The sequence below is a fragment of the Fonsecaea erecta genome (genome assembly GCF_001651985.1).
Source record: "Fonsecaea erecta strain CBS 125763 chromosome Unknown Scaff1, whole genome shotgun sequence".
NCBI classification, from domain to species: domain Eukaryota; kingdom Fungi; phylum Ascomycota; class Eurotiomycetes; order Chaetothyriales; family Herpotrichiellaceae; genus Fonsecaea; species Fonsecaea erecta.
Window position 1 is genome coordinate 1,225,067 of NW_017387244.1, and position 17,338 is coordinate 1,242,404.

The following is a 17,338-nucleotide window of genomic DNA, read 5'->3' on the forward strand; positions in this document are numbered from 1 at the left end:
CGAGGAAGTAATACTGTAAGACACGATTGGGAGCTGTTGTTCTGGGGGGCTAGGGGATCCGGATCCATTACGGGGAAACTTTACTCCATTCCGCTATACTTCGTGAGCAGTGGAAGAGCAAAACTGCGAGGGAGGTAAACTAGCATTCAGAGTGTGAGCAATGCCGTATGCATTTGGGAGTGTATATTGCTGCCATATGAAGTCCCCAGCAGCTTCGCAAATATAAATATCCATGAAAAGTCCCCTCCGCACTATGTGGGCGTCAAGTTGCCCTGAGAAATCCCATGAAACCCCAACGCCGTGCGAAGTGAAAATACAATCATTCTTGACAGCATATTACTTGATTATTTGTAGAACCAGTAGATCGCCGAGTAGTCCACACTGAAAGCTGCAGGCATGTCTGCACATGTTGCCGGTGGTTGCCCACCAGCAGTGCTCAAACGGTAGACAGCCTGGATTTCACTTTCGGTGTCGGATCGGGCTGTCAGGTACAACCAAGGGACCGCACCGTTACCAGTACCGCTGACGCCCGGGACTGCATTGGCCGGTGCGTCGGAAGAGTGCACCTTCTGTGCAAAGATGGTGCCAAAGTCGGGGGACTCGGGTGTGTCAAAAGCAAAGACTGGCGTCGTAGCGTTGGAAAAGAAGTGGTGGGATGAAAGTTGAAGTTCCGAGGGCGCAAGAGGAGCTGAGGGATCAGCGGGCAGAGGATATTGTAACGCCAAGTTAGGGATGAGGGGAAGGAGATCTGGGTAGTTCGCCGCTACACACGAGGCATTGTAGAATCTCGCGACTGCCCCGACTGCTGCAGGAGTGGCTGTGGCATTGGCGCATGTATAATTCTGTTCAAGGTCAGTATATCGTTGGCGTCGAAAAGTGAAGGAAAAACTCATACCTGAACACCTCTGCCTACAGCAACATGCTCAAGGACCAGTCCAGCGGGACTGGGCAGCGGCGTGGGTGCGATCGGCATGGCAGCGTTTGACAGATCACAAGTTGGCGATGGTTGACCAGGCGACTTAGCCTGCTGCATGTATTGGAAGACAACGTCGAAGTAGCCAGCTAACGTCGGTGTCCACTCGAAGGTATCGCGAGTGAGTGGTGCGGCCATCAGTGTCGGTGCCAGCGAGACGAGAAGCATTGAGTACTTCATGTTGTAAGTGAAAAGGAAAGCCGTAAATAGTATTAATGAAGGGAATTGTCTGGCCCGCAGATGCTTGTGAGACTGCAAGGAAAAGATTCACACTGATTAATGAGTTGCTGGAGTGAGCTGTGGGAGAATGAGAGGACACACTGTATATGAGGAACACACGAAATCAGAGGCCACGGTCGAGACCAGCCGCCGCATTATATCAACTTGTAAAGTGGACTGGTATATCGACCAGGGATAGGATGGTTGCTATTCTGGCTGTGGATCTTGCTCGAGCAGGCAGTGTTTCTATCTTGAGGTCCTTGCATTTGCAATTGGTTCGCCTACCATGGTGGAGGCTTCTCGGCAGCATGAGTGCTGCAAGAGGCGGCAAGGGAGATTTGTCGGTTGTGTGTCTGATCGACGAGGGTCCGGTGTAATAATAGATGGACAATTGGCGCACGAACCTGGTAATTTGGAGCCTCTTGTGCCCTCTTGGTTAGGCTGGTACGCACGGGTCCTGGCCAGCAAGTATTCGGTTTGCTGGTCGCCTGGCCGCGTGTTGGCCGCCGACGCCCAAATCCTGTCTTCCTATCGGCTTTCTTCAGGCGTCCTCGGATGTTCTCTGGTCATTTCCTTGCCGCCGGCCAGCCGCCAGCCACCACCTCACAGAACCAATCCCAGAGTGGTTGGTCCACTTGGATCTGTATGACGTGCATATACAGTCCTAAAGCGGAGACACCTTGGCGAGGGAGGCGTCGAAATCGCACTCCGAGTCGACCTCTGCCCCGACCGTGCCCAGACATTCCTTTCCTCCGTCTGGCCCCTTGTTTCAGGTTTTTGGACTCGGGCATCCAATCGAATTGCTGTTGGCGCTTGCCTGGGGACTTATAAACATCGGTAGGCAGCTTGGGCGAGGAGAAGCATTTCTTTGAGGCGCTTCCTTCTCCACGGCCCGGCCATTGTCATCTGTCAAGCTGCCTCGCAGATTGTACCACTCCTGGGTAGTGGCGACGCGCAGACAAATTTCTCAGCTCGATCGGGTGATGTTCTTCGGTGCTAAGTACAGAAACCATGCAATCTGACATGAACACGCGTAACTACCAAGACAGGCGGTACCTTGCAAAGTCGGATCCTAGTTGTACCCGGAAGGAATAAACACCGCGTGCGAGACAGGTCTTCTAGATCCTCAAGAGCTATTATCAAGCTGACCTTGGGAGCCAGCGTCGTCTCTGGGGTCTGCACAGACGGCGACAGGGCAGTCTCGTGGCTCGCATAGAGAGGTTCGTGTGGAGGCAACGTCGCCCGCCGTTTCGCTTGCTCGGTAATGCACAACAACCGTTCACGTAAGCCCCCAAGTTACCCCTCGGAGTTGTTTCAGGCAACGTATACGACGCTGGAGTCTTGATCGTATCAGTACTACTTGTGCGGAGTAGAAAACCGCATGGAGTCCATCTAACATCCGATGGAATACCATGTTCCCCGTGATCTAGTGCTCACTCCGACGGATCTTCCAGAAATATCATGTGCTTACCGCCCCCAGGAGCGTCGTTTGCCTCACCGACCACAATCCACGGATTTGAATTTGGAGGGTTCAAATTTGTTGTGGCTTTTAAGTGGTAAATGATGTTGTATTCGGTGTAAAGACCAAGTCTATTGCCTCGTCAAAGGCGCACGCGTGATCAAGTCGGGTGCAGCGTACCAAATCCTCATCTCTGGCGAAAGACAGTGAGATGATAGAACTGTACGGACATGTGAGAAGTGACAGGGTATTCTGAATGACGAAAAAAGGAGCTGCGGACAATGTCGGATCCGCCGCGGCGATAAGAAATACCCTTGGCAAAGCGGCTTCGCTTGCCAGAAGTTATCCAAATTCCTGCTGATGCCAGTCACGGTCGTAGGACTCCGGTGATCGAAGGCCTGCGCCGCCCGCCGCCGCCGCCGCTGCTGCTTCGCCCAAATGGACAACCTTGCGATCAACGTCCGCAGTACCCATCCAGTAGAGCATCACAAACACCAGCATATGAAGTGCGAGACAATAACCAGCAAAGAGGTTGCGCGAAGTCCTGGTGGCGAGAACTACCCGCGTTAGGGAAAATATTATTCTTTCCGGGAAGCTCATTCGTTTGTAGGCACGTGTCGCTTCACGGCCACGAAATGCGGCAAAAGGAGAAATATTGGCCTCATATTGCGATTTCCAGCGGCTGGTCGTTGTGTCATCCACATGGATCGAGCTTTGTCCTGGTGCGCCATGGAAGGCTGAAGACGTAGCTGGGCCCCGATTGTATGCAGAGATATATCGCGTCTTCTCGTACAGGCTCAAATTGTCCTTTTGAAGCGAGGCAACCTCTTGGCGCAGGGACGTGACCGTGGCATACGTTTTGGATAGCTCTTCCTCAAGTTGTTGGTTCTTCTGTTTGAACCGGTCTCTCTGAGCCTGGATCATCGGGAGAATGCCAGATCCTCCACCAGCTGGTTCTCCCGCTCGCAGGGACTCCAATGTGTTGGTTCTCGGCTGCATCTCATAACCTGAGATGATTGACGAGGTAGGTGACGCTCTTCCTCTCCGCAGAGAGCCCATTGGATGCCGAGATACATAAGTGCCGGCGACAGACATTCCCGAGGAGGGAAGGGCGTTTGCGGCCTCCTCCTGTACGCGGATGAGATCGTTCTCCAAGGTCGAGGAAAGTTTCTGAGACTTCTCTAGCTCAGCATTCGTCCGGGAGTGCTCTTCCTGAAGATCTTCAAGCTGGCGTTGAAGATCTTGGTGCGATACTCGCAGCAACGTCAGCTCGTTGGTAAGCTTTTTGTTCCGAGTGAGTAGCAGCTGCTCCAGAGATTGCTTCGTGCCGTTCTCGACCGGCCCGTCCACGACGGCCTCGTCTCCATCTTCATCGTCGCCAATTGATAGTTCAATTGACCGAAGAGTGTCCAGCTCCCGTTTCAGATCTTCATAATCAGACCATTTATTGACCTTTGTGCGCAGCTCCTCATTCTCGTTGGCAAGTTGAGACCGTTGCCTGTCGACTTGGCGCAGCTTATTGTCCCAATCTCTCTTTTCCGTTTCTCTCTCGAACCTTGCGGACTCAATCTTTCGAAGAAGGGATGAGTTTTCGGACTGCAGGCGTAAAAAGGAGGGGTCATCTTCGACACTGTGATTTTCGAAGCTCTGGGAAGTAGCTCGAGCAAGGTCGACTCGAAGCTGTTCGTTCCTGGCTTCGATTTCGGCGAGACGGGCGGTTGTCTTTTCAAGTTCGTAGGTCATCATCTCCAGCTCCGCAGCCGCAGCTTTGGACGATGCAGCCTCAGCCGACCCATCTTGAAGCCTCTGAGATACTTCGTAGCTTGCTTTCAACTCTTTCAGTAGCCTGTCTTGGTTTTCGACCTTGTCTTCCAGGAAGCGCTCTTTTGCCGTCCAGTTGTTCTGTTTTTCCTCCAGGACATTTTCCCATTTCGCTTCGACTTCTTGCACTAGAGTACTTGTTCCGGCCTCGGCGTCCTTCCGGGCTTTGCTTTCGTCTTGCAGCTTTCTTTCCGTTTCTTCGAGCTGGGCAGTCAATTTACTGACCCGCGCGAGTAGTTGCTGGTTCTCAGCAGTGAGTTTAGGAACGGTGTCTTCGGAGGCAACTAGCGAGTCGACCGAGGCTTCGAGGAGAGGAAAGGGGTCCGGGGCCTCTGACAATGACTGGTATAGTTGGAGGAACGCGGACGAGGAAGTCTTGCCATGGCCAGTGATCAGGTCAATGAAGGTTTGATACGCTGCACGCAGTTAACTTCGACCCTGTCCTGTCCGAGGGCGTGAACGAACATTTTAAGAGTGTCTTATATTCAGTTAACTTTGCTGCATCCTCCAATTTTCGAAAGTCTTTCGTCTTCTGCGCGAGTTCCTTCCGCTCGAGCAAGGCGTCCCTCTGCTGGGCGACAATTTCAGAGGCTGTGGAATCCAGTTGGGGCATCAACGAGGAAAGATCAATGTCTGATGAGTTAGCCAGCAGCACGAGCTCGAAGCAAAGGACGTTTACTTACTCCGCCATGCTGCGATTGCCTTTTGGAACTTGTTTTCTGCTTCGCCGGCAGGGTGCTCCAGAATGTCTTCGGGACGGTTTGTATCGTCCTCCCCCTGAGGGGTATTGATTTCTGATACCACCATTGCGTCCATATCGTCAATAGGAGAGGTAATTCACTGGTCCCCCCGGTTGGAATGCGGTAGTCTTGGAGGCTCCATCAGCAGTAGAGCATCTGCGGACTTTTGTTTCTGGAGCAAACAGTGAAATGAGCCTATAGAAGCCTTCGAATCAACGTCGAACGCGTCAACAGTAGCGGGCAACGAGACGGAGATGTGGCCTTGGAGATGATCCCGGGACTGCGCCTCTGAATCGACTAACCTGCAGTAATTAGTTTCGTTTACGGAGGTCACCACATCGCTCCGCTTCCCACCAACGACCACGATTCCTCAGTCGCTCTACACCAATTATTTCTTTAGGACAAGCTTGCCAGACTGCTCGCAGCTATGGCTGTTCTTTTCCGATGTCCCTGAAGCTTGATGCAAGCAATGGACGAAGCCGGGCTGGATGACCAGCGACCTGCAAAGCGCCAAAAGCTGGCCGCGCCAGAACCAGGCCCGTATGTTCTTCGTGCTATTCTGGAGGATATCCCGCTGGCGGCAGATGAGGGTGATGCAGAAATATCGATTACCTGTGTAGAGTATTGGAGTAGGTGAGGCTGTGTACCTGGATCTCTCGCATTCCTCTCACGGTCCTTCAGACAACAATTTATATATCGGTACCTCTGCGGCCGAAATCCTGCACCTAGTCTCGATCCCTTCTGATCAGGACGACGACAACGCGCCTTCAACCTTTATTTTAGCCTCCCGGTTGCAGCCCAGTGGCCATGCTGTATCAGCCGACTCTCCGAATGCACCTGGCATTCAGCAGATCCTTGTCCTGCCCGGTCCTCTGAAAGCCTGCGTGTTATGTAACGGCGTCGTGTCGTTTTACTCCCTTCCCGAGTTCAGTCCGGCATTTCCTAACAGGGAACCTACGGGGGTCCAGTGGATTGGTGGCATCGACGAAAATGAAGACAAAGAAAACGCGGAGGGCCCTGTGGTGATGATCGCAAACTCCCGCAGAATCATTTTGGTCCGTGTGGGAGACAGGCTGCGGTCGATTAGAAATAATATTGAATACCCTGGCTGTTTGAGATCCAGTCGAAGAGAGACTATCGCGTGCGTTGCCGACGACACGAGTTATGCGCTCCTCGAGGTGGAACACCAGCAGAAGATTCCGCTGTTTCCCATCTCGTCGCAGCCCATGGATGATGATGTTCCGGTCGAGGACGGGGGGAGATCTCCAGCACGGTCCCCTCCCCCTGCAGAAGCAGCTGGTCATGGTCGAAGTACAAGTCTGGGGAATCTGATCGGCTCTACGGAGGACAGGAAGGATAGCCCTCAGGGCCGTCAGGAGTCTCCCTATCTAATGCCGCCCAACGACGCGACATCGGCTGGTTCAGGACGACCCACATCGCCATCTACCAACGTCCCAGTGCCGGACGGAAATAGTGAGGCGAACGGACGTCCAAGAGCACGTCCTCGTGCGTCGACCGAGGCCCTCCCCTCCAGATCACCAGCTGGAACGAACAGCAAGCATTCGCACAAGCGTCTCAAGCCACACATCCTCTCGCCTTTTCCGACAGAATTCATGCTAACGACTGGCACAACAGAGTCTGAGCCTGGTGTTGGTATGTTTGTCAATTTGGATGGTGATGTTGTTCGAGGAACCATTGACTTTGAAAGTTATCCTGAGGATCTGCTTGTGGACAACTTCGCTGTGCCAGAAAATGAAGGTGCCCCACGCTCGGAAGATGAAGGCAAAATCATCTTTGCTCTTTTGCGGCAGGTTCGGGAAGGCATCACGGAGAGAAAATTGGAAATACAGCTTGTCGAGAATGCATCTGAGCTGGCTCACCCTCGCGTGTGTGTTGCGTTGCCATTGAGCGAATTCGAGAATGCGCCGGCTGGCTTGCACCACACGTTAAGCACGCATAGCCACTTCTTCAAAGCCCCCGGAGAACTCCTGCAACTAGTGCCGCTTTCAATCAAATCACTGCGTCACCGAGAAAACGCTCAAAGCGAGAGTGATCCGAGGACACAGTCCGCCATGGAGCAAGTGGAGCAAGAGCGCGCTTTGTTCGAGAGTCAGTCTTTAAGCACGCCTATAGAGCCATCAAATGAGCTGGTGAAGAAGCGCGCTGTGGAAGAAGAAAAGCTCGCCCGTCGCCTTGGACGCGCTTTCACGAGAAACTTGTTGTGGCACGGGAAAGATCTCCTTATGATCTTACAGAATCCCTTGATTTCGCAGCTCGAGTACCGCCTGATGCAGTATATGGTCGACAGTCAGCCCGCCAATGTAGTCCCTGGTCAAATCTTCGGGTTCCTGGCGAGTATTCACGGTCGCGAACCAAAGGACGAGACAGAGTTCCTCACGCTGAACTATATCAAGCAGAAAGCCAGTCTGATATTATTTTTGCATCTGGAGACACAATTTTCGAGTGCCTCAGCTCTTCAAGACATGTTCCGAGCTGTCGAAAACACGCTCCATGACGGAGGGTTAGATCCGCGGATCGTGCTCCTCCTTCTGCCCCCGCTCTCGTCGGAGGTCTTGTACGGGCCGGAGGGAATCTGGCTTCATCAAGGTATGGTGGATCTTCTGCAGGGCCATCAATCTCCGGTCGCCAGTTTCGAGGATGCTCCTCCTGAATTCTGGATGATGATGAGACATTTCCTGATGCTGTGGCAAGAGAAGCGCGGATACGGGAGCATTGCAGATGACAAACACGTTTTTGATTCCGTCGATGCGGCCATTCTTCATCTGTTGCTCTACTTAGACCAAGCATTGCCGACAGACAGCCCTGCCCAGAAATCAGTGCGGGCCAAATTGAATAACGTCGTCGACCAGTGGAAGGGCGATTTTGAGCGTGCGACGTTGCTCTTGGAACGGTACAATCGGCTCTATGTCCTGAGCCGGCTCTACCAGAGTAAGAAGCAAGCCCATGATGTCCTTGCGACGTGGAAACGGATTATCGATGGAGAGAAGGATGTGGATTACAGTTCAAATATTGGCTATGTCGAAGGTCAACTGCGCCGCTATTTGACAGTCATTCGCGATGTCGACCTCGTGCAAGGTTACGCTCTGTGGCTCGCCCAGCGGAATCCAGACCTCGCCGTCCAAGTCTTCACGGACGACGCCGCACGAGTAAAGTTCAGTCCTCAAGAAGTAGTGCCACTTCTAAAAGAACAAGCGCCAGGAGCCGTCCAGCAGTATCTGGAATATCTCGTTTTTGGCAAACATCTCGGGCAGTACGCCGACGACCTGATAGGCTATTACCTCGACTCAGTCCTTACTGTCCTTGAAAAGTCCGACGCTGCTCGTGCGTCGCTCGCAGAAAGCTATTCGACATACCGAGCTCTTGAGTCGCCCAAGCCGACCTACCTCGACTTCATCCACCAAAATGCCCCGCCGGAGCCATGGTGGCAATCGCGCCTCCGTCTCCTCCAGCTCCTAGGGAGTGGTGCCTACGCAGCCTCGGGCAGCAACGCTGCTGGGAAGGATTTGACTTATTCGGTCTCCATGGTCCTCGAGCGCCTGGCACCCTTCTCCTCCTACCTTGTTTCAGAATCCATCATCCTCGATGCCCGTCAAGGCCGCCACAAGGAAGCCCTGCGCCTTCTCACTCATGGACTGGGCGATTACGATACAGCCACACGATATTGCTACTTCGGCCGTCCCTCGCCTCCGTCATCATATCCAATTGATCCATCTGCCTTGCCCTCCCGAACGAGCCAGATTGAACTCTTCACTTTCCTCTTTCATGAATTCCTCTCCATCGCCGATGTTGACGACCGCCTCGAACAAACATCTCACCTTCTCGGTAAATTCGCCACCTTTTTCGACCCTCTACAGATTCTCAGAGACATCCCGGATGATTGGACTGTGGAGATGTTGAGTGAGTTCTTGGTGAGGAGCTTCCGTTCCGCCACGACCGAGAGGAACCAGCTCGTGATCATGAAGGCACTGAGTGCGGCGCAGAATCTCATAGGGCAACTCGAGCTTGTCGAGCTCTGTGAGAAGATTGGACCAAAGATCGAGACTGGAGACGAGGGAGGTGGACAGCCTCACGAAGGGTTTGCCGAGCCACGAGAGGTAGACGTCAGGGAAGGTTGATGCTGGTGTCAGATATGAACTTCTCAGAGTCCCTTGGTCGATATAGCGCGAGAGCTCGACCCTGGAATACATAATATCATATGAGAGGCACCACACTGATCCTGTCTTCCTGCGGTTGAGTGCCTTGCCCACCATTCATGTTGTAGAAATGGCGGTTTTCGACGAGTGCCACAGTCAAACTCCCGTCGAGCGTATCCCTTAGGCACAATGTCTTTTCCGCACGGAATATATCGCGAGCACAACTTCACAGACTGGACCCTGTAGGGCGCAGCAGCACAGCATCCAGAGTGCCTAGTATGTGCATGGGGGATGGGATATCTTCGATGACGAACGCTCCCACAGAGGCAAGCATTGCAAGGCAGGTAAGGAAGTACATACCAGGCGTGCAGACCAGAAGGGCTCGCACGACGGCAACAAGAAGTAGAACGTATTAGACATTACTCGGCACAGCTGGCTGCACTGCGGCAGGAAGAACGAATGTCCCACCCAGTGCATGCGCAAGCATATATGCCTGTGCCTGTGCCGGTGCCTCCTCGTCGTGTAATAAGCAAAAGCGGCGACACCGACAGAAATAAAAACTGTATAATCTGTACATACAATAATAGACTCAGCCGAAGTCAATCCAACAAGGCTGTGTACAACGTTTTCTTGCTCGCTCGCTTGCTGCTTGCTTTTTCCGTTCTTTCCATAACGCAGTTGGCGTCATTCGCTCGGCAGAAGGACAAGAAGAAGAGAGACAGAGAAAGAGAAAAAGAATGCGGGAGAGGAACATCTCGTGCAATCGTGGGCCCATGGCGAAAAGACATCGTGTGTCCTCCGACCTTCTTTCATCAACAACACCGCCCGCCTCCTGCTCTGGAAGCAGGTCTGCGGAATACGTCTTCCCACTCCCCGAGACTGGTGAGCACTCCGTTTCTTACCGTGCCACCCCTTCCGCCCTTCCTCCTCCTCACGGTGCCGCCGTCTGTCGTTATGCTGTCTCCGTCGGCGCCCACAGCACCGTCGCCGTACTGGATACCACTTGCCGGGTCATCCGGATCAATCTCCCCGAGCTCGATCTTGGTTAGAATCATGGCCGCCAGGCGGTAAAATAATGCGTCAACATTTTCACCCGTGAGGGCCGAGACTTCCATCGTGACCGGAATGTGGACTTTCGAAGCCCATCGTGAGGCGGCCTCGGAGCTGACTTCGCGACCTTCACTGGACAGGGTCGCTGTCCATTTTGAAAGGTTCATGCTGTTCCCACGAGAGCGGGTGGACGTTGTTTTCACAGAGTCGGTGGCGCTTGCACCTCCAGAATCATAGGGGAAATATGACTGTCGACTTGACGCGCTCGATGCGGTTGGAGTACTGCTGAATTCATCCTCCTTCTGGATACGGTGATGATGGGCGCTTCCATTCATATGTACTGCTTGCGTTCTCGTATGAGCTTGTCCGGTATGTCCTTGTGTTTGTACCAACTCGTCTGCCAGATCCGCCTTGTTCCCCGCCAATATCACCGTCAACTGCGGACTTGCCAGCGCTCGTGCGTCACTCAGGAAGGTTGGCAGCGCCTGAAAGCTGGCCATACTCGCAACGTCGTACACCAGGACTGCGCCAGCTGCACCCCGGTAGTAACTTCGGCTCACGCTTCGAAATCGCTCTGTGCCCGCCGTGTCCCATAGTTGGAATTTGATGCGTTTCGAGCTATTAGGGGTTGTGCCAATCTTTATTATCTTCGAGGAGAACTCGACGCCGATAGTCTGAGAAGAAAGGACGCGCCATTCATTCTTCACGAATCGGTGCAGGAGGCAGGACTTGCCGGTGCCGCTGGGTCCAAGGAGGACAATCTTGGCCAGATAATCGTACATGCTTCCTAACTCCTACGAGTAGCTCGTTACTACAAGCCGCCCAGCCATGAAAGTCATCTGGCAGTGTTCATAAGAGTGTGCAGGTACCTGGTGCTGGTCCGGTACAGAACTGAGATCTGACGCGGCAGATGCTCGCCGTGGGCGCGCCATCTTTGAGGCAGTGACTGTATAAAGAGCCGTCTAGGCAGGTGTGCTATTGTGTTGGGTTCTTGCGGTTCCATATGGGTAAGAATGCTAATACCATGACAGTAGCGTAGACTGCAGTGAGCATTTGCGATAACGACTTTTGTGCAGATGCCCCGGCACAGATTGTACCGAAATGGGCATTCCGGCAGTGCTCAACGGATTTACTTTCAGCCGATAAATCACCCGTAACCATGAGATGGGACCACCGACACCAAGGGACCAGTTGCCCCATGCTCTCCATTGCCCCGGGTCCAGACAAGCAACCTGATGCTATAACACCATTTAGGGAAGGGGATATCATTCTTCACATGCTTCCTATGGAGGGTCAGAAGCTGCTTGTGTGGACGGACTTGCTTGAACATCGATTTTCAGGTGTGACCCTGCCTATCAAGCCATCGGCGTCATTACCGCCAGCCACTGTCGAAAGTCAGATCCTTTCAGGCAGCTGCAGGGACGGAAAGAGTTTAGATGCGCCTATTGTTTCCCCGATTAAGGGTTTGGTGGCTATTATTTAGCGGGCCTAGCGCACGGGCAACGGTCACCTCGGGGACTTCGGGGGCTTGGGAGGGGCCTGTTGGGGTCTTGTTGGGGTGCAAGGGCCCACGGGAACCGCAGGTCTGGGGACCCATGGCTCCTGTCACCCCTAGATTTGGGGGCTTAGCGAGAAACGCAGGGCCCAATCACTGCCCCTGGAACGCCGAGATGGCGCTTTTAGGCGCAGTCGAGAGCCGAAATGTGCCAGCACCAGCAGCTTCCTCGAGCAACTGATCGACCATCCCGCCATCAATGGAGGGCGCCACGGGTAAATCATCATCGAAGGATGACATGCTCCATTCGATGAGCCCCGTCCGATGAGCTCGGTGGCTTTTTGAACCAGCCTGCGTCCCGTGTCGCCTTCTAGAGCCTCTTTCTGTCTCCTCCTGTTACTAACTTGTATACTTGTATATTTCTCCGACGGAGGAGTGATTAGAGATTCCACTGTGCTTGAGAGGCGGTTACTGGCTATCCTTCGCACATGTGAAGATCACTGGCACCTGAATCAACTGTCGGTAAGACGGTGTGGTGCGCTTTCCCGCCTCCCGCTGCTCCTCTCCCCGTATAGTACCCATCGCTTCTTTGGCAATCACCATCAAGCGAGGTTTCCATCAAATTTCCCAGCCTCGGATCGTCGCCATACCTGGACACCACATCTCTGCAGCACAGAACCAAAATGGCTCCCCGCAACCGTCAGACCGACAGTCGGTCGGCCTCTCGGTCTCCCTCACCAACAGACTCGACTGAGAGCACTCTGTCATCTTCAAGCACTCTCCTCTCATCAGGTCCAGATTCCTCAACATCACTGCCTTCGCTCTCCTCTTCAACAGCCCCAACTTCGTCATCCATGTACAGCGGCTTGGGCACTCGCCCCCGCCGGTTAACGCCGCCATCACGACTTCTTGGGGCCATCGATGAAGACAGCTCGACCATACAGCCTGACCTGCCTTTATCGTGTGACAGCGAGAAGCACCCTGTTTCCAAACTTCATGTCTACGCTGCCGTGGTCAATCCCAAACAAAAGCCAACTCTCGCAGCCATGTCACGTCCACCAGCGGACGAATTCGAACGTGTGATGGGACCTCGTGGTGAGAGGTTTGCCGATCTACGAATGAATCGAAAAATGGAGGGGGCCAAAGGCTGGAAGAGATTCGTGTGCTTCGGGTAAGTCCCGTCGGTTGCCATACTGGTTCTGGTGCCCTGCTCTTTCAGGTCACATTTCTTTCTCTCGTTTCTTTCTAACATCGAGTCAGTTGACGGGAAATGTGACGCCCCTTCGGAGACATACGTGGACTACTTCCAGTACGCATCGGCGCCATGCAGCCGTGCATGCTCTGGGCAACAGCGCAGGCGTGGCTTGCAAATCCGTCCGACCGACCAAAGATTGACAAGCGGGGTCTTCCACCCCAGCAGACACAGGTTTTACCTGGGCCCCTGGTGGCCTTTTCTCTTGTTGGAGTCAGGCATCGAATGGACAGCAAACCGTAGGCATGAGGCGGACAATGTATGAAACAAAAACAGGATTTAACGAATCTGTACGACTATGTGGCATTGTACAATTATTTCAAAACAGAGCAGAGGCGTTCGGCGGCGCGCACTTGATGCTTCTAGTCAGAACCAGTGGCATTTCAAATGTACCAGACATTCCTCAAATGGAGCGGCGCGTATCGGTTTACGCAGCCTAATCCGTAAGCTGGCAATTTCGTATACGCGAATACGCATTTGATATGTCAAGGCTTGGTCTTTCAAACGCTCACCATGAATACGAATCCAAACATTGAAAGGTAAGGTGCATCAATTTATCCTTATCTAAATGCTCCCAAGATCCCCGATCGAATTCGGGAGACAGGTCTAAATGCCACTCCACATTTTCCGGGCTACACAAATATCTCCATCACTCATCTTCGACGTGCCTCCACCGACACTCTTCTGCCAGCAAATAGCGATAGCTTGACAGAAAGAGGAACAATGGCATATCTCCTCATCGCCGCCGGTGTCCATCTCCGACAAAAGCTCCAGGAACGAAAAGAATTTCAGCGCGAGAAGAAGCGGCAAGCGTATGAAGCGCGGTATCGCGACTTGGAGCAGGAACATACCACTGGGATTGGCCGGGCCGAGCCAGCGAGTGGGCGTATGGATACGCAACATGTGGAGTCTGCCGTCGTGAGTCAAGACGGGCAGAGAAGAAGTAGTATGGAAGACGGTGAGGGACGGCGAAGCGACGAACATCCCGCCAGATGCTATGCAGAGGAGAGAACGCAAACGAAGGTGGCATAGCCTTGTGTCCGCCGTTGAGGACCTTTCTGTCAGTCAAGAAGCACCCATTGAGATTGATTGCTGGAACTCCACACAGGAGCAGCTGGGGCTTTTCGGATTAGTTTTCCCAGCGGCTATAGCTATGGCAAGCAGTATACACTCGACAGGTTGGTGAGATTGCGAGATCGCATTGTACATTCCCCCTATCAAAGGTCAAAGGGCGTGTGAATGAACACTAGCGTTGGATTAGGTATCCGCCTTGCCGTAAATAGCTTAGCCGTCACGTGATGCTGCTAACGACGTCCCCGCATCTCTCGGCTACCATTATTCCATCGCGCACACACACGACACCTCGATCATCCCCCTGCGCCGCCTGCGTCCACTCTTCTGCCGTCATAACCGATCTCGCAGTCCTCATTGTCGCGAACTTCATTTCTCATGATCAAAGACTTACAATATGTGCTCTCTCACTCCTTGGCCAGCGCCGATTGGCCGCGCCTCTAGCTTGGATCCGGTCCTCCCCCCGTCATGCATAGTGGAATACTTTTTATAATCGACTCCCCTCACCTAGCGTATGGGCTCGCTGCAATGTCGCCCGTTCTCCGTTTTCCGGAAAGGCTGGTGTCTTTCATACTCTTGTTGTCATGATTGTTCCTCTCCCCGTCTCCTTTTCCCCTGTTGAGTGCTGGTTATACCCTTCTTTCACAGGTCTCCTTGACTGGCTCTGTTAGACAGAACCCGACCATGAGTCTTGGTGCTGAAAATGGACTCCTGAAGTCGGTCAATACCACCGTCGAGCCACAGCCCGTACTACTAAGTACTTTCCCCTTTTGCATATTTCCACGAAGGTTCCCCTCTGACGTTTTCACCAGACACCCAAGCCAGCTACCCCGATCTCGAGCGACGCGATGCCTCTCCAGACACTGTCACGAACGGGCGAGCGCCTAGCGTGGCGCCGGACGATGAGCCAAAGGAGAGAAAAGACTCGAGAAAGATCGTATCGTTCAGCTCGAGCGACCCAGAGAATCCCTACAACTGGCCGCGCAGAAAGAAACTATACATTTTCTTCACCGGCATGATAACCGTCATGAACAGCACCATTTCCTCGTCTTTACCGAGCGGAGCAATCGATTTCATTGCAGAACATTTTGGCATCACACAAGAACTTCAACTTCCATTGCCAATAACATGTTTCCTGGCGGGTTATGTGGTAGGGCCCACGCTCTGTGGCCCACTGTCTGAAAACAACGGGCGACAACGAGTCATCTTATCATTCTTCGTCATGTCTACCCTATTCAGCATGGCCTGTGCGGTGGCCCCTAACTGGCCTTGTCTGCTCTTTTTCCGCTTCATGTGTGGCGTTGGATTCTCGGGGCCGGTCGCGATCACGGGAGGATTATATGCCGACGTATATAATGATCCAAGGCAGCGTGGGTTGGCGATGGCTTGGTTCATGGTTGCAACGACGTTCGGTCCCATCATAGCACCCGCAATTTCAGGGTTCATCGCAGAGAATACCTCGTGGCGATGGGTATTTGCCGTGGGCACACTGCTCGCGGTCGGGACAATCCCGTTCATCATTTTCATGCCAGAAACCTACACCCCCGTCCTCCTGAGCCGCAAGGCAGCACGACTTCGCAAAGAAACAGGAGACCCCGACATCGTTGCCAAGACCGACCTTCAAAAGAAAACGCTGCGTCACGTCATCACCGTTGTCATGACCCGGCCCTACCGCATGCTGTTCCAGGAAGTCATTGTCATGTGCGTGGCAGCATATTGCTCTCTAGCGTACGCAATCTTTTACCTGTATTTCGAAGCATACCCGATCATTTTCCAAGGCCCGGACTCGGTATATAAATGGTCATACGGGCTTGCCGGCCTCGCATTCATTCCCATTGGATTTGGATCAATCCTCGCGGCACCGATATATCTTTGGTGGGACTCGTATCTGGCAAAGGCGCAGAAAAGGCATGCGAAGTGGGCACAACAGGAAGAGTACCGGCGACTACCGCTGGCTTGCATCGGAGGGCCACTCTACGTGGTCTCTCTGTTCTGGATTGGGTGGAGTGCCAAACCGGGCACCTATTGGCTCGCGCCGGTCTCCTCAGGAATCATCTTTGGAGCAGCATTCCTCCTCATCTTCATGGCCCTTCTCAACTACCTGACCGACGCTTACGAAACATTTGCCGCCAGCGCGCAGGGCATCACCAGTACCAGTCGAAGCGTGTTTGGTGCCCTTTTGCCACTAGCTGCGCACAGCATGTTCTCCCACCTGGGCATCGCCTGGGCGTGCAGTTTACTTGCATTTCTGAGCATGGGGATGTGTCTGATCCCCTTTGCATTTATCAAATATGGTGACCGGATCCGTGACAACAGTAAGTTCTGCAAGCAATTGAAGGAGATCAAGGCTCGGGAAGCTGCGGAGAATGAAGAACAAGAGAGGGAGGAAAGGCTGAGGGTTGAGAACGGAGATATGACAAGAGAAGTGAACAGGGCCACGAACGACGAAAAGATGCTTGAACAGGTATGATGAATGGATGAACTGTATGTAGGACCTTGGAAAAATAGACATTGCATATGGAAGAGATGGGACATACATATAGATAGCACGGAGTTTCTGGAATAGAAAAGGAAGTGATATTCTGAGGATTTTGGTCTCGTTGATTATTGGATGCTCGCATTCCTCTCATTTCCTTCTCTTGAAGGTCTTAAAGACACCAGAAGTTAATGGCGGCATGGGTGCGTAACTTCATGACGATGTAGGGTTTTCCTACCCATGCGGTTCCACCGAGATATCTTACACACGAAAGAGGATCCCACATGTAGTACGACTCATTTGATTATATGTTCTGATGTGTTATTATTCTTCCGCAAGAAGCTAGTCACAGGTCCTTAGCTTTTCATTTGGTGGTTTTTAGTGGGAGGGGGGCCCAAACAGGGAGGCCGCAGCCTTGTCGGCTCAGCTATGTAACCGGTGGTGGAAACCGCCGGAGAGAACATGCTCAGAAGCCCCCAACAGAAGACGATGATAAAAGCGTTATAGGGTCTGTATTTTACTATATGTATTTCAAGTTCTCCATACTGGTAGTTAAGCATTAATGAACATGTTTTGTGGTGTGGCAACTCGAGCGGAATCCTAGCAATCAAGGTATCCTACCATACCC

General features: G+C 52.9%; 6 protein-coding genes across 6 annotated transcripts; 3 read left to right on the plus strand and 3 right to left on the minus strand.

The window, feature by feature from the left end:
* Nucleotides 1–344: 344 nt before the first annotated feature.
* Nucleotides 345–1,153, minus strand: AYL99_00412 (hypothetical protein; the record flags this gene model as incomplete). The annotated part of the gene is made up of 2 exons (XM_018831928.1): nt 345–842; nt 896–1,153. The coding sequence occupies 2 exons, from the start codon at nt 1,151–1,153 to the stop codon at nt 345–347; spliced, it is 756 nt and encodes a 251-aa protein (XP_018697807.1).
* Nucleotides 1,154–2,993: 1,840 nt separating this feature from the next.
* AYL99_00413 (hypothetical protein) lies at nt 2,994–5,279 on the minus strand (the record flags this gene model as incomplete). Its single annotated transcript, XM_018831929.1, has 3 exons — nt 2,994–4,888; nt 4,938–5,105; nt 5,156–5,279. The coding sequence occupies 3 exons, from the start codon at nt 5,277–5,279 to the stop codon at nt 2,994–2,996; spliced, it is 2,187 nt and encodes a 728-aa protein (XP_018697808.1).
* A 402-nt stretch (nt 5,280–5,681) lies between these two features.
* Nucleotides 5,682–9,348, plus strand: AYL99_00414 (hypothetical protein; the record flags this gene model as incomplete). The annotated part of the gene is made up of 2 exons (XM_018831930.1): nt 5,682–5,841; nt 5,894–9,348. The coding sequence occupies 2 exons, from the start codon at nt 5,682–5,684 to the stop codon at nt 9,346–9,348; spliced, it is 3,615 nt and encodes a 1,204-aa protein (XP_018697809.1).
* An 830-nt stretch (nt 9,349–10,178) lies between these two features.
* On the minus strand, nt 10,179–11,198 carry AYL99_00415 (hypothetical protein; the record flags this gene model as incomplete). Its single annotated transcript, XM_018831931.1, has 1 exon — nt 10,179–11,198. The coding sequence occupies one exon, from the start codon at nt 11,196–11,198 to the stop codon at nt 10,179–10,181; it is 1,020 nt and encodes a 339-aa protein (XP_018697810.1).
* Nucleotides 11,199–12,594: 1,396 nt separating this feature from the next.
* On the plus strand, nt 12,595–13,086 carry AYL99_00416 (hypothetical protein; the record flags this gene model as incomplete). The annotated part of the gene is made up of 1 exon (XM_018831932.1): nt 12,595–13,086. One exon carries the CDS (start codon nt 12,595–12,597, stop codon nt 13,084–13,086), a length of 492 nt encoding a protein of 163 aa, XP_018697811.1.
* An 800-nt stretch (nt 13,087–13,886) lies between these two features.
* AYL99_00417 (hypothetical protein) lies at nt 13,887–16,704 on the plus strand (the record flags this gene model as incomplete). The annotated part of the gene is made up of 2 exons (XM_018831933.1): nt 13,887–14,121; nt 15,047–16,704. 2 exons carry the CDS (start codon nt 13,887–13,889, stop codon nt 16,702–16,704), a joined length of 1,893 nt encoding a protein of 630 aa, XP_018697812.1.
* Nucleotides 16,705–17,338: the final 634 nt, after the last annotated feature.